The 14,326-nt window shown below is 38.2% G+C and overlaps 1 protein-coding gene across 2 annotated transcripts in view; it reads right to left on the reverse strand.

The window, feature by feature from the left end:
• exoc4 (exocyst complex component 4) overlaps positions 1-14,124 on the reverse strand; it is a 157,207-nt gene extending 143,083 nt beyond the window's left edge. For both annotated transcript variants that reach the window (XM_041254693.1, XM_041254692.1), the window contains exons 1-3: positions 14,020-14,124; positions 10,772-10,961; positions 9,208-9,402 (exon numbers count right to left, since the gene is read on the reverse strand). In XM_041254693.1, coding sequence (XP_041110627.1) covers positions 9,208-9,402; positions 10,772-10,961; positions 14,020-14,099 — 465 coding nt within the window. In that variant the 5' untranslated portion in view covers positions 14,100-14,124. The remainder of the gene's footprint in view (positions 1-9,207; positions 9,403-10,771; positions 10,962-14,019) is intronic.
• Positions 14,125-14,326: the final 202 nt, after the last annotated feature.

Here is a 14,326-nt window from a genome sequence, read left to right on the forward strand (position 1 = left end):
GTCCAACTCACTAGGAGTGCCATCCTACTGCTGACCTCACCTGCAACAGAACAGCATTCTGGCAAGGTTGTTATTTACCAGGAAGCGAGACAGACAGAAAAGCTGCAGCGAAGCGCTAATAAGAACATAAGAACATAAGAAAGTTTACAAACGAGAGGAGGCCATTCGGCCCATCTTGCTCGTTTGGTTGTTAGTAGCTTATTGATCCCAAAATCTCATCAAGCAGCTTCTTGAAGGATCCCAGGGTGTCAGCTTCAACAACATTACTGGGGAGTTGATTCCAGACCCTCACAATTCTCTGTGTAAAAAAGTGTCTCCTATTTTCTGTTCTGAATGCCCCTTTTTCTAAACTCCATTTGTGACCCCTGGTCCTTGTTTCTTTTTTCAGGCTGAAAAAGTCCCTTGGGTCGACACTGTCAATACCTTTTAGAATTTTGAATGCTTGAATTAGGTCGCCACGTAGTCTTCTTTGTTCAAGACTGAACAGATTCAATTCTTTTAGCCTGTCTGCATATGACATGCCTTTTAAGCCCGGAATAATTCTGGTCGCTCTTCTTTGCACTCTTTCTAGAGCAGCAATATCTTTTTTATAGCGAGGTGACCAGAACTGAACACAATATTCAAGATGAGGTCTTACTAGTGCATTGTACAGTTTTAACATTACTTCCCTTGATTTAAATTCAACACTTTTCACAATGTATCCGAGCATCTTGTTAGCCTTTTTTATAGCTTCCCCACATTGTCTAGATGAAGACATTTCTGAGTCAACAAAAACTCCTAGGTCTTTTTCATAGATTCCTTCTCCAATTTCAATATCTCCCATATGATATTTATAATGTACATTTTTATTTCCTGCGTGCAGTACCTTACACTTTTCTCTATTAAATGTCATTTGCCATGTGTCTGCCCAGTTCTGAATCTTGTCTAGATCATTTTGAATGACCTTTGCTGCTGCAACAGTGTTTGCCACTCCTCCTACTTTTGTGTCGTCTGCAAATTTAACAAGTTTGCTTACTATACCAGAATCTAAATCATTAATGTAGATTAGGAATAGCAGAGGACCTAATACTGATCCCTGTGGTACACCACTGGTTACCACACTCCATTCTGAGGTTTCTCCTCTAATCAGTACTTTCTGTTTTCTACATGTTAACCACTCCCTAATCCATGTACATGTGTTTCCTTGAATCCCAACTGCGTTCAGTTTGAGAATTAATCTTTTGTGCGGGACTTTGTCAAAAGCTTTCTGGAAATCTAAATAAACCATGTCATATGCTTTGCAATTATCCATTATCGATGTTGCATCCTCAAAAAAATCAAGCAAGTTAGTTAGACACGATCTCCCTTTCCTAAAACCATGTTGACTGTCTCCCAGTACCCTGTTACCATATAGGTAATTTTCCATTTTGGATCTTATTATAGTTTCCATAAGTTTGCATATAATAGAAGTCAGGCTTACTGGTCTGTAGTTACCTGGTTCAGTTTTGTTTCCCTTTTTGTGGATCGGTATTACGTTTGCAATTTTCCAGTCTGTCGGTACCACCCCTGTGTCAAGAGACTGCTGCATGATCTTGGTTAGCGGTTTGTAAATTACTTCTTTCATTTCTTTGAGTACTATTGGGAGGATCTCATCCGGCCCAGGGGATTTGTTTATTTTAAGAGCTCCTAGTCCCTTTAACACTTCTGCCTCAGTTATGCTAAAGTTATTTAAAACTGGATAGGAACTGGATGACATGTGGGGCATGTTGTCAGTATCTTCCTTTGTAAAAACTTGTGAAAAGTAATCATTTAACATATTTGCTATTTTTTTTTCTTCCTCTACGATTTTGCCATTTGTATCTCTTAAACATTTAATCTCCTCTTTGAATGTTCTCTTGCTGTTGTAATATTGGAAAAACATTTTGGAATTGGTTTTAGCTCCCTTAGCAATGTTTATTTCTATTTCTCTCTTGGCCTTTCTAACTTCCTTTTTGACTTGCGTTTGCAGTTCTGTGTACTCTTTCTGCGTACTTTCTTTTTGGTCCTTTTTTAATGCTCTGTAAAGTGCCTTTTTTCGCTGAATATTTTTTTTAATTGATCTATTAAACCATTTTGGCAATTTAGTTTTACATTTAGATTTGTCTACTTTAGGGATGTAATTGTTTTGCGCCTCTAGTACTACATTTTTGAAGAACAACCATCCTTCTTCTGTGGGTGTTTTCTCTATTTTACTCCAATCTACTTCTGTTAGTCTCTGTTTCATACCTTCATAGTTTGCTTTTCTAAAATTGTAAACCTTAGCTTTAGTCTTTACTTTTGGGGATTTAAAAAACACTTCAAATGAGACCATGTTGTGGTCTGAGTTTGCCAGTGGTTCTCTGACCTCTGTTTTAGTTATTCTATCTTCGTTATTTGAAAAGACTAAATCAAGGCATGCCTCCCCTCTAGTGGGTGCCTTGACAAATTGTGTTAGGAAGCAGTCATTTGTCATTTCCACCATTTCTATTTCATCCTTCGCGCTACCCACCGGGTTTTCCCATTTTATTTGGGGGAAGTTGAAATCCCCCATTAGTATGGCTTCTCCTTTGCTACACACATTTCTAATGTCATTGTATAACAGATTATTTTGCTCACCGTCTGAATCTGGCGGTCTATAGCATGCTCCTATTATTATGCCTTTTGAATTTTTGTCTGTTATTCTGACCCATATTGATTCGGTTTTATTTTCTTTGTCCAGGTTTAACACCTGGGCTTCAAGACTGTTTCTTATGTATAGCGCTACCCCTCCTCCTCTTCTGTCCTGCCTGTCTTTCCTATACAGTGTATACCCACAAATATTATATTCGTCCCCATCACTCTCAGATAACCACGTTTCTGTAACACCTATCACATCATAGTTACCTGTTAGTGCAGTAGCTTCAAGTTCTAGAATTTTGTTTCTGATACTTCTAGCATTTAGATAAATACATTTAATGGTTGTCTTACCTGAGTTGTTGTTCTTGTTTTGATGCGGTCTCCCTTCTGTTTTTTTGTTGATTTCTCCCCCCTTCCTTTCTAGTTTAAATGCTTCCGAACCTGCTCGAGGATCTTTTCTCCAAGTAGACTAGTTCCCTTGTTATTTAAATGCAGTCCATCCCGTCTATACAGATAGTCCTCGTTGTAGAATGTGGTCCAATGATCAAGATAGGTGAAGCCTTCCCGTGTGCACCACGTCTTCAGCCATGCGTTTTGATTAATTATTTCCAGCTGTCCATATGGTCCTTTGCAAGGTGCGGGTAGTATACCAGAAAATACCACAGTTTTGGTTTTCTCTTTTAATTTCCTTCCTAGCTCTCTGAATTTGTTTTGCAGGGATTTTGGTCTGTCTCTTCCAATGTTGTTTGTACCGATGTGGACGACTACTACCGGGTCGTCTCCTGTTCGTTCTAGGAGCCTGTCCACGTTCTCAGTGATGTGCTTGACCGAGGCTCCCGGAAGGCAGCACACTGTTGTAGTAAGGGGGTCCAAACTGCGAATTGAACTTGCTGTGTTTCTCAATATGGAGTCCCCAACAATCATGACCTCCCTTCTTTTTGCTGTCTGGTCACCACTGTCAATAGGGTCCTGGATGTTGTTCCTTTCATTCTCTTGTTGTTGGTTCTGCTCATCAAAATTCTGAAGTGACTCAAATTTGTTGGTTGTTTTGATTTCTGGTGGTTGTGTTTGACGAAGTTTCTTTTTTTCCCTGCTTCTGCCTACCTGAACCCAGCTGTTCTGACCTTCTATCTCCCTGGTGGCTTTCAGTCTGTTAGGGGTGATGCAGACTTCCATGAATTGTGGGTGTGCCAGTTCCTCAAGATCCTGTTGCTGTCTCACTTCTTCCAGCTCCATTTCTAGCATACTTACTAGTTTATGCAAATCCTGGATCGTGCGGCACTTTACGCACACTTGGTTTAGCTCCGCTGGGTTTTCTCGGATTTCCCACATCAAGCAGGTGTCACAGATTACTGGCTTGAAGACCATGTTGAGGGTTTTTTTTTTTTTTTTTTGAAGTTTAGTTTCTTCTGCAGCTGTCAACCTGCTTTCAAACTGCTTCGAAACTGCTCTGTACTTTTCCACGCCTGTACTTGTCCCACTCGCTGTCGCTGGGAAGACTGCCTCGTTTAACTGCGTTGTTCTGCTGTGCTGTTGGCTCCTCCCCTCGCCCATGTCTCAAAACGGCGCTGAATTTGAATCAGCTGCTCCGAGTTTCAGCTTGTTTGTTATCAGAAAAACACACTCGGCTGTTTGACTTTGAGCTGCTGCTGTGTTTCCCCAATGTCCTCTCTTTTCTGATTAAAGCAATTCAAGATGCAATTTCTCCTTTCTGCTTCGAAACTGCTCTGTACTTTTCCACGCCTGTACTACTCCCACTCGCTGTCGCTGGGAAGACTGCCTCGTTTAACTGCACACATATTTTTACAACACAGAACAGACAATGAACAAAAGCACATTAACAAAATAAAACGGCACAAGGGCCAAAATAAAAACACAGGAAGGGACAGCACGGAATACGAAACATCTACCTCCTCTCACCAACATCAACTAATCATTACTCTAACACCCATGATCACCCTATTTAGCCACACCTCTAGCCACACCTGTGGCTAGAGACTTAGTTAATCATTTCATGATTTATTCAATTCAAGGCTCCAGCCACATTCCCTGTGTTTTGACAGGGAGAAATGTAACCCCCTCCCTGCCAACCCATATTCCCCACACCAACACATGCACACACTGCTACAGGGTTTTAGAGCAAACACTTTATAGGCCAGTTTTACATTGATGAAGCCGTTAGTGGGATCTTTAAATAAATAAGATAAATGTAGGCCATTGGCACCCAGCTATCTAAGTGATTAACTCAAGCTAGATTATTTTTATTATTAATTAGCTTTCAACCAAATCTTCCCACCCCTATTAGAAGTAAAAAATAAACTGTATAAAAGAAAATGTAAACTACACCACAGAGATATCCTGAGCATCAAAAAGTAAATCTGCATTGGTTGCCAAGCAGAAGAATAGAACAGTTCTATTAGTCTTAAACATATGATACTGCCCGTCCTTAGTCCATTAGTCCTTATCTTTCAATTCTTACACATTTTTCGTCCTGCCTCAGGGGAGATACTGCAATGTGATACAATAAAAAAAAGTATTACCATTACCAAGACCACATCCAGAGATTATCACTCACAGAAACATTTGCATGTAAATGGCCCAAATCCCCCTATGCATAAGAGTCAGTGTTTCACACACACAGAGTTGGTGTTCAGAGTGGAAAACAGGAGTAGAGAGAGAGGAGGAGAATTAAAAACAAATTAACAATTGCTATGCATGCTGGTTCTACACTGGCCCGCTACTTGTTACAGTGTTTGTCAGGATTTGTTTGTTTGTCTGTTTCTTTTTGCCAATGTGCTTTTTGTTTTGTAAAGTGTTTTGTTTGTTTAAACTTTTTATTTATAATAAACCGCCGCAACAGCGCACTCACTCACCAGTCCTGTCTGTCTACTTCCTGGCCTGACATCACCACCAGCCTGACTTCACACTACCCTTCTCATTTGCATCCGAGCAATAAAATAACAAGAAGCCACAGTCCACTAAGTTCAACCAAGCCCTATCATTACACACGACTGTGACAAAGAAAGAATGAATCTTGGTCCCGACCTGTGAGGGTGCTGTGTAAAGGGAACAGAGTGCCCTACACTGGATGGCCTGAAAATTCATTCCCAGGGTTAGATGGAAGTCAGCCATCTAGAAAGGGGGTGCAGCTATAGTACACCAAGCCATCGACCCGGAAGAGAACTGATGTGGCAACCACGGATTGGAGGAGAAAAGGTTGCATTCGCTAAACAAGGGGGCGTGACTGACGGTACAAAAGGGCACGTAGTAAGGTGATCTGTTCCTTTGTTATGGTTAAGCTGAACTGGAAAGAGTACTGTGATTTATTGTGAGTGATGTTTTTTACAGGCCAGCACTAAACCCGGACAACACTTCACCATTGCACATGGATAAATTCTATTTCACCACAAGCACTATAGCACTCACTCTGGACTTGTGAATTTGTGTCTTTGTGTGTGCGTTCTATTGTGTTTATTATTTACACACTGTGTCTTGTTTGGGGAGTGCAACCCGTTGTTTTGGAACAGTGCAATACACATTGCTGTGTATTGCCTAGGATTATTTTTTGTGGTCGCCAGACAGGATTATAGAGACAAAACCTGTTTGGATCGTGAACTCTGTTTTTTGTTTCATCATCACATCACCATTACACTCTACTTTCATTAACGCCTCAGTTATTAAATGTTTATATTTAATAATTCTTCAAACTAAATGAATGGTTTTCATTAGTTCAGCTAATGGCCAAATGATAATGCTCCACAGAGAGATCAGTGCTTGTTGGTGCATTGAGAGAGAGCTATGGTTCTAGGTCAAGTATATGTCAATGCAAATGAAGCAGCATTAGTTGTAATAGACTAATGTGATATCACCTCTGAGCTAATAGAATAAAATAAATTCAATACATGTACTGGGATAAGCGTTAGAAAATGTCCACAGCAACAAAAAAAAAAAAAAAAAAAAAATGAGAACACCACATACAGTAGCTACAAATGGGATACACAAATTGTCCTTGTTAGGAGAAAGTCAACCATGACAGAATGGCTAAACACATACAAAGAAGTCTATATTTTGGTAGTACTGACAATAAAAGGATACAGAGCAATACCTTCTAAGAGAAGATTGTTATAGTTGAGTTTTACTTTTTTTTTTTTCGGCTGGCTGTTTAGATATTTAAAAATTATTTTCCTGTCAGCAGCTGTTTCGTGACTTTCAGATGATGGGTGACAGTTAAAAGTGTTGTCAATGACAGCTGTGAAGAGCAATTAAAGTAAGTACTAGTGATGGCAAACAAAAGGGAATAATCAAGTATTGTAGTGACAGGAACAGGATGGTATGATAAATATCCTGTGATGCAGAAAAAGTGGCCTGTAATAAATATTTCCTCAAAAGGCACATATAAAAAGCTTAAAATAATACAATACCACATTGAGTGGCAGAGCCCTGTTGCAAATTAACATGAAAAGCACATTTAAAATGTAAAAATGAAACATATGTTGCCTTACTTACATTTAATGAAGAACAGTTTATATAAATAAAAAAAATAAATAGTGATGAATAATGTACGCGAGTGCCAATGGACAGACAGGCAGGTCATTATTTAATACCCAAATGTGTAAGCAGAGTTTGCTTACACTCACTAATACTTCCTTGGTGCTCCAGTAAATTAACCAACTGTGTCCCAAGAGGCCTTTTCATTTCAGAAAATGGTTTAAAACATGTTTTTGATTGCGTAAAATCTTTGTACTTGGTAACACGCAGTGGGAGTTCAGTGTGACAGCCAATGTTTTTCAAAACAGATACATTTCATCAACAGACAGTTGGCCAATAAGGTGCAATTTCCACTGCCACATGTATTAGAAATAAAAGATCCAATAATCTTCAACTGATCACAATAAACTTTCATCCCACCTCTATAATTCAACTGAAACTTCACATCATTTCTGAACAGATCAGCTGCCACTGTTGCATTAATAATTCTATCCAGAATTAATCTTTATGCATTAGAAACAGCAGCTGGAGTATTGTGAGTGATAATGAAATCTGGAACCTGCCATCTTTTGCCAGCATATCAAGACAATGAGGGAATTATAATTTCAATTTAAATGCAGAAATCTGAAGCATGCATCACTGGCACAATTACTTCAATTAATCTGAATGGAATATAAAGATAATATTAAAGAATGGTGATCCAGTTAGCAGGGATGTTTTTATGTGTCTGCATTAATTAGAGAGGGAGGGATACATTTAATCAATTGTATTCATTTCAGGAAGCCTCGATAAGGGGTACCTTTCTCCAATGAAAGGGTGTAGCAGGGCTAATCTTTCTCACCAGACCAAAAAGGCCACAGCCTCTCCAATTCAGAACAAGTTTAAAAGAGAGAAAACTAACATGTAACTTTAGTTAAAGCTGTTTATTATTTGGATTTAATAAAAATTTTCAAAATCTCTCAATTGTACAAAAAAAAGTAGTATGTAGTGCGAATGTGTAAAATAATTCAGTTTCAATACAATATCGAAATAATATTTCTGATAAAAGAGCCTCTTTTGTACCTGTCACAATTAGAGACTTCTTGTAATGATAAAGCTTGTACTTCATGCCTGTGTGTAATAATTCATCCCAAACCGATTAATTTTATTACAAGCACATAGCCATATCCAATAAAATAATAACTACATTAACAAAATTAAAATGCTTAGCAATACATTACTTCTAGTGATTATGAAGAAAAAAAAAGTTTTATTTCATGATATCTGTATTTTTCACAGCGACAATAAACTCTTGTTATATATTATACAGACAGAGTGGCCATAGTTCTCAATATAAACTCCCATCATGTTTACTATACCTAATGAACGCTTATTTTATATTTCTGGAAAAAAAATAAAACAATCACGGAAAACACATGCTCAGTAAGAAGCATTTCACATTAATCTAGATGTCAGTTTATCTTGATTTCCTAACCCCTTCTGCCTTCTACTTTCCATGGACTGGCCAGTGCTAACCAAATCACGCCAGCGTCCCACCGTTTGCTCTGTACAAAATCACAACATTACAGACTTGGCACAGCGACATTGCTAGCAAAATTGGGCCCCCATGTGTTTTCAATTTTACCCAATCCAACAGCTTTTCAATAGGGTTCTGTCTGATTTCACAGCAAGTTTCAGGATATTTTGCCAAATGATGGATGAACACAGACATTAGAAAGATACAGATTTGCAGTTAGGTTAATTAAAACAGAAAACAGGATAAAAATGTGAAATACAAATGGGTCATTCCACACACATTGGGCTCAATTTTGGAATCTTCCCCAACTCTCTGTCTCAGATTCATTTTAGTTAAGAATGGCTATTTGTTATAAAAAGGACAACAGAGGTGTTTTGAATACATCCGAAGATAGAGAACATGGACTATGGAGAAAAGAAAACCCTGCAAGTTGATATTTACTTAAAAATCAAGGCCTTTCGGTAGCAACCATCATCAAGGTACAAATGGAAAACTAAAAAGTATAATTTAAAAGGAGAATACATCACTCCTAAAATTAAAACAAATACATTTATTAATCGTTATTAATATCAAGACTACTCAGTTCTTACCAGCATATCAGTGGCACGAAGGTAGTGTTTGCTTGACATGCAGTGTTCCAGATTCTGAGGCACCTGTTTAATATTCTCGATCTCATCCAGAAGATTAAGGACGTGCTTGTGTTCAATCCCCTCGATCCAAAGCTTCCGCAGCTCGTCGCGCTTACAATGCAGGAGCATCTTACAGGACAGCAGGTTCTCTTTCACCTGCAAGCACAAAGGACAGGTTAACGTCACCTTCCTTATGTACTTACTCCATTAACTGTGTGTGTGGGGGTGGGGGGATTATTTTAGTGGTCGCCAATTATTTGCTGACTCGGGAGGGGCGAAGACAAGCAAACGCTGTCCTCCGAACCATGTGCCCTCAGCAGCAACCCAGAGCTACAGCGTCGGAGGACAACGCAGTCCTGGGCATCTTGCAGGCAAGCCTGCAGGTGCTACGGCCAGACCACAGAGGTCGCTGGTGTCCGGTGAGCCGAGGGCACCCTGGCCAACCTAGCTGGCCAATTGAGCGCCGCCCCCTAGGAGCTCCCTTCCTTGATCGGCAAAGGAATAGACTGGACTCGAACCGGAGACATCAAGACTATAGGGCGCATCCTGCACTCCACGCGGAGCACCTTTACTGGATGCACCACTCGGGAGCCCCAATTTTAATATCTTATTTGAGACAGCATTAAGTGAAATAACTAAGAAAAAAGGTCTCGCTACCAAAACTAAAACAGTAAACAGTCTCCAATGAAATATTCAGTAACAATAAAGCCTAGGTTCCCTTAGGCACAATCATTAACATTATCAGAAATAGAACAAGCATCTCACTTAGATTTTGGTTGTGTTAATGGCATGCTGGAAGGAGTGCTACCTGACCACTGTATAACACCATCATTATGAAGTGCCAGAGGGAGTAGGAAATGATGGAGAGCACAGCCTTTATACAGCTTTGCCATAAAAGACTCCAGGAATTTATAAATATTAAGCAAACATATCATTATGGACCACTTTCAGCAAAACTGATCTCAAGAAGACTATAATAGTATGCGTGCAATTACAAAGCAAACACTTAAGTTACAGATAAGGCAAGCAAATCACTGTAGCCCAGCAAATTACATTACACTACATTAAAAAAAAAAGTAACAAAAAAATAGAAATTTTTGGTGAATAAAAACAAAGTACCTCTGGTGGCCTAATGCGAGGACAGTGGCATATTCAGATCGAATAGTTTGTGTAAAAGACTGCATCATTGATTAAACGTTTGTGCCACTGAAACAGGTTTTTAATATACATACATACATACATACACATATATATATATATATATATATATATATATATATATATATATATATATATATATATATATATATATATATATTTTTTTTTTTTTTTTTTTTTTTTTTTTTTTTTTTTAGGGATCACCACCTGTAATGGAACTTGTTTAAAAATCTGTTACAGAATACAGTTGTGTACCACCTGCAAAGATCATTCATATAGCCAGAGGTTAAAACAATGTGGCGGGGAAACGGTTAATTTTTTTTATAGCCACATCCCAATTGGCGACACCTTTTAAGCACGTTTTCACCTGTTTGATTTTATTTCGGGAGTTGGTGATGCGCTCTGTGATGCTCTGGTATGTGCGGATGGCAGTGGTCAGCTCAGTGTAATGCTGCACAATCTGATCATCCAAGTCCCGGTCACATTTCTCATACGCTTCCTCCAGACGGCTCTTCTCTACCTCCCTGTCATGAACATCGGCACTTGCAGACAGTGTTCTAACAAAGATAAGATACAATACAAGCATTAGTTAGACAATGATTCAGTTTCATCAGCCAGTCAGCTTCCAGCTCTAGGGGGCTTCTAATAGACAGTAGATGCCCACTGGAACGTCACAGCATCAACTGTGAATCAAACATAACATTAATCTGCACGCATGGCAGCTTTTTCATCTTGACTTGCTGTATTGAAAACTCAGTTCACATCAATTGGACAGAAAACACTAAACAAAGACAAAATCGGTCCAAATGTATTTTATTATCCACCAAAACCAGCCAATATACTGTGCACTGACTAAATCAACCAGTCAACATTGACGGTCTCCTTTAAAAAAAATTGAACACACCCTCTGTTTGTAATGAAAGACGATTGAGACAATGAACTGATGGAATGTGCACCTTCACAGCCAAAAAAGCAAGTGCGGCAAATTAAGACTTCTTGGATTCAAGAATTTCCCTGGTTACGTTACAGTGAAAAACAAAACATGTATTGAGTTTTGCAATAAAGTAAGGCCAGCTGATTTTAGTTCTGGAACTAACCATTTTAAGAAAGAGTCTGTGAAGAAGCACGGTGAAAGAAGAAAACACACAAGTGCTAGGGACTACGTTATTGCAAAGAGTATGCCAACCCAGACACCAATAGCCAGATCAATGGTTCGTGCTACTGAAGTAAATGAAGAAAAAAATGTTTAGGGAATTAAATTAAATTCAATGCTGCTTAAATGACTGTAGTAGAAGAAATGCCATTCACTAAATTTAGCTCTCAGATTGTTTTAGTGAGGAACGGTTTTGGATGCATAACTCCTGTCACATTCAACGACCACATGGTATAGCCTTCATGGACAGGCACATTGTCAGACACATTGTAGAAATGACCTTGGGTAACATGGAAGCCCACATTTATACATTATGTTGTTCTCTGTAATTTTGAGCTACCAGTGTAGTTGTTTGATTGTAAAATGTACAAAGCTTCTATCTCATTGTTTTACTTAACTAAAGTGTTAAAGAAAAAGTTGGTTACATAAGCCGTTTTATGACTCTTAACCAAGAAAGTCTACTGCAGTCAAGTGTCACTTTGTCTCATCAGAGGTGAATGTAGCTTCATGTTTTATAAAAGCTCTGTAAACAGTATTAATCAGTAAACCAGTGTGCCGATATATGGAGTGAAAACTTAAAAGGTATTTAAAAGAGTATTGTGTAATAACATAAATTAAGTGTGAAACTGTAAAGGATACAAATTTGAAAAGTCTAAATTATTGCCCTGACATTTAAAATTGATTAAATTCCATCACAGAAAGTAGATTTTATTCATTTATTTTTTCAGGCATGCATATTGGAGATTCACAACCCTAAACCTGGTCTTGTTTCATTTGCCCCCTTTTATAGGTATATTGACATTTTTTCTAACTTGACAGTCCTGTACAGTAGGTGTGTAGTAATCCTTGGGCAGGCTGCTACTGTACATTTCCCAAAACTGTGCAACCACACAAGAATGAAATGACTTTACAAAATCCTCAACGATCAGGTAGTAGAAAGCAGGTGCAGTGTGAAAGCCAAAGCCTTGCTACAGAGCAGTACATATTAATCTAAACCATGACTGTCACAGTGTTTTTAAACAAACACTGCTAAGGTACGGGACATACTAAAACGAATGACAAAAAAAGTAATGCCTATTGAAAACAACAGACCAAACAATGACAGCTTACATCTTTAAAACCCATGAACTGATCTGAACACCCTTTACCCCTATAATAGCAAGTATAACACACAAAATAAAAGTGGAACAGCAGAAAACCAAAAACATACACTAAAATCAGTAAGGATCAGGAATGACAGCTTGTAACTTTCAAACTATGAACAAAGAAACATGACAATACATATAAAAAACACATAGAATCAGAACATCATCATCATCATTTGGTTAACAGATAAGTTCTGTGTTTCATCACACCCGTATCCATCAATTAGATTCAAAGCATACCTTTACATATAGGAAAATAGTGGTGTGTCTTGTTTGCCATTTCTGTAAAATAATCATACATGTACTCCATACAGTCCATATTTTCCTATACATGTTGAGTAATAATAACGTAGCATGCACGGGGGAAGAAAGCAGGGCTGGTAGGTGATGTAATCACATACAAAGACATAAGCCCGATATACCCTCCTCGCCCTGAGTGATGCGCCTGCCTGCGGGAACCTTGATATTTTTTTTTGTTTGTTTTTTTCTAACTGTATTGCGTTTTAAATACTTTTCCAATTGATCATGTGTGGAGGATTAAATTGTTGCCAACTGACTGGCTGCTTTTTTGTTAGACACTTTTGTGAACTTAACAACATTTCAAAAGATCTCAACTATAAATTAATACTAGTATTGCTATACTGGGGATTTAAAAAATATATAGCATATAACAGTACTTTAGATATATTAACAGATGTTTAATATTTGTTCCTAATAAATTTCCAAATTATAGACAAAAAGACACCCAATGATGACCCTTTTGATATTCAGAGGCTCTAGCCTTTGAGGTGCAAGCTGTTTTAGATCAGTTTAAAAGATATATATTTTCATTACTTTTCGTCAATTGTTTTCAATAGACATTCCTTTTTTGTCTTTCGTTTTACTAAGTCCCACCAATTGCTGAAATGAAGTAGTGTTTAAATGCCAATAACATTTTACATGAGAAAAGTGGTACACACCATTGTTAATTTTTATGCACAATTTACCGTTGTGACACACGACTACTTTATAGGCCACTGAAGGACCAAACAGGAAACAATACAAAACAGACTCTTATAATGACAATAACAATCAGTCGGTCTAATATAAATATTTTCTCGACTGAATTTCGAGTTATTATTATTTATTGTTTTTGTTAAAACACATTACTGAAACAAGAAATAAACACAACACTCGTGACATGCAATATTATTATGATCCAACAGGATATGAATTACAGCCTGGCCAACGTTGCGCGTAATAGTCTTTGAAGAAGCTGACTTTTTCTCTACCAGACATTGCACGGTGGTGTGCATTGTTCTATTTTATCTGCCATACCTGATCACAGAGATGAGTAACCCCGAAGGGTCTTTGCTTTTGCTCATTGCACTCCTGTACTTCCCTGCATCTGCAGCCATCTTTACAGCTGCTGCACCCAAACACAGAAACAAGCTACCCTGCTTTACGCAGGGAACCAATCAGCAAAGAATACCTGTCCAATGAAATGTTACTGTAGTCTTGCCCAACAAGCCTGGTTGAGGTGTCGTTTTGCAAGGCATGTTGGGAGTTGTGGTTCTTCCTGTAAAACAGAAGCTTTCAACGAGCCATATTAAAATTGTTGGTCAATTCAAAAAGGAGTATTTCA

The sequence above is a fragment of the Polyodon spathula genome, chromosome 7 (genome assembly GCF_017654505.1).
Source record: "Polyodon spathula isolate WHYD16114869_AA chromosome 7, ASM1765450v1, whole genome shotgun sequence".
NCBI lineage: Eukaryota > Metazoa > Chordata > Actinopteri > Acipenseriformes > Polyodontidae > Polyodon > Polyodon spathula.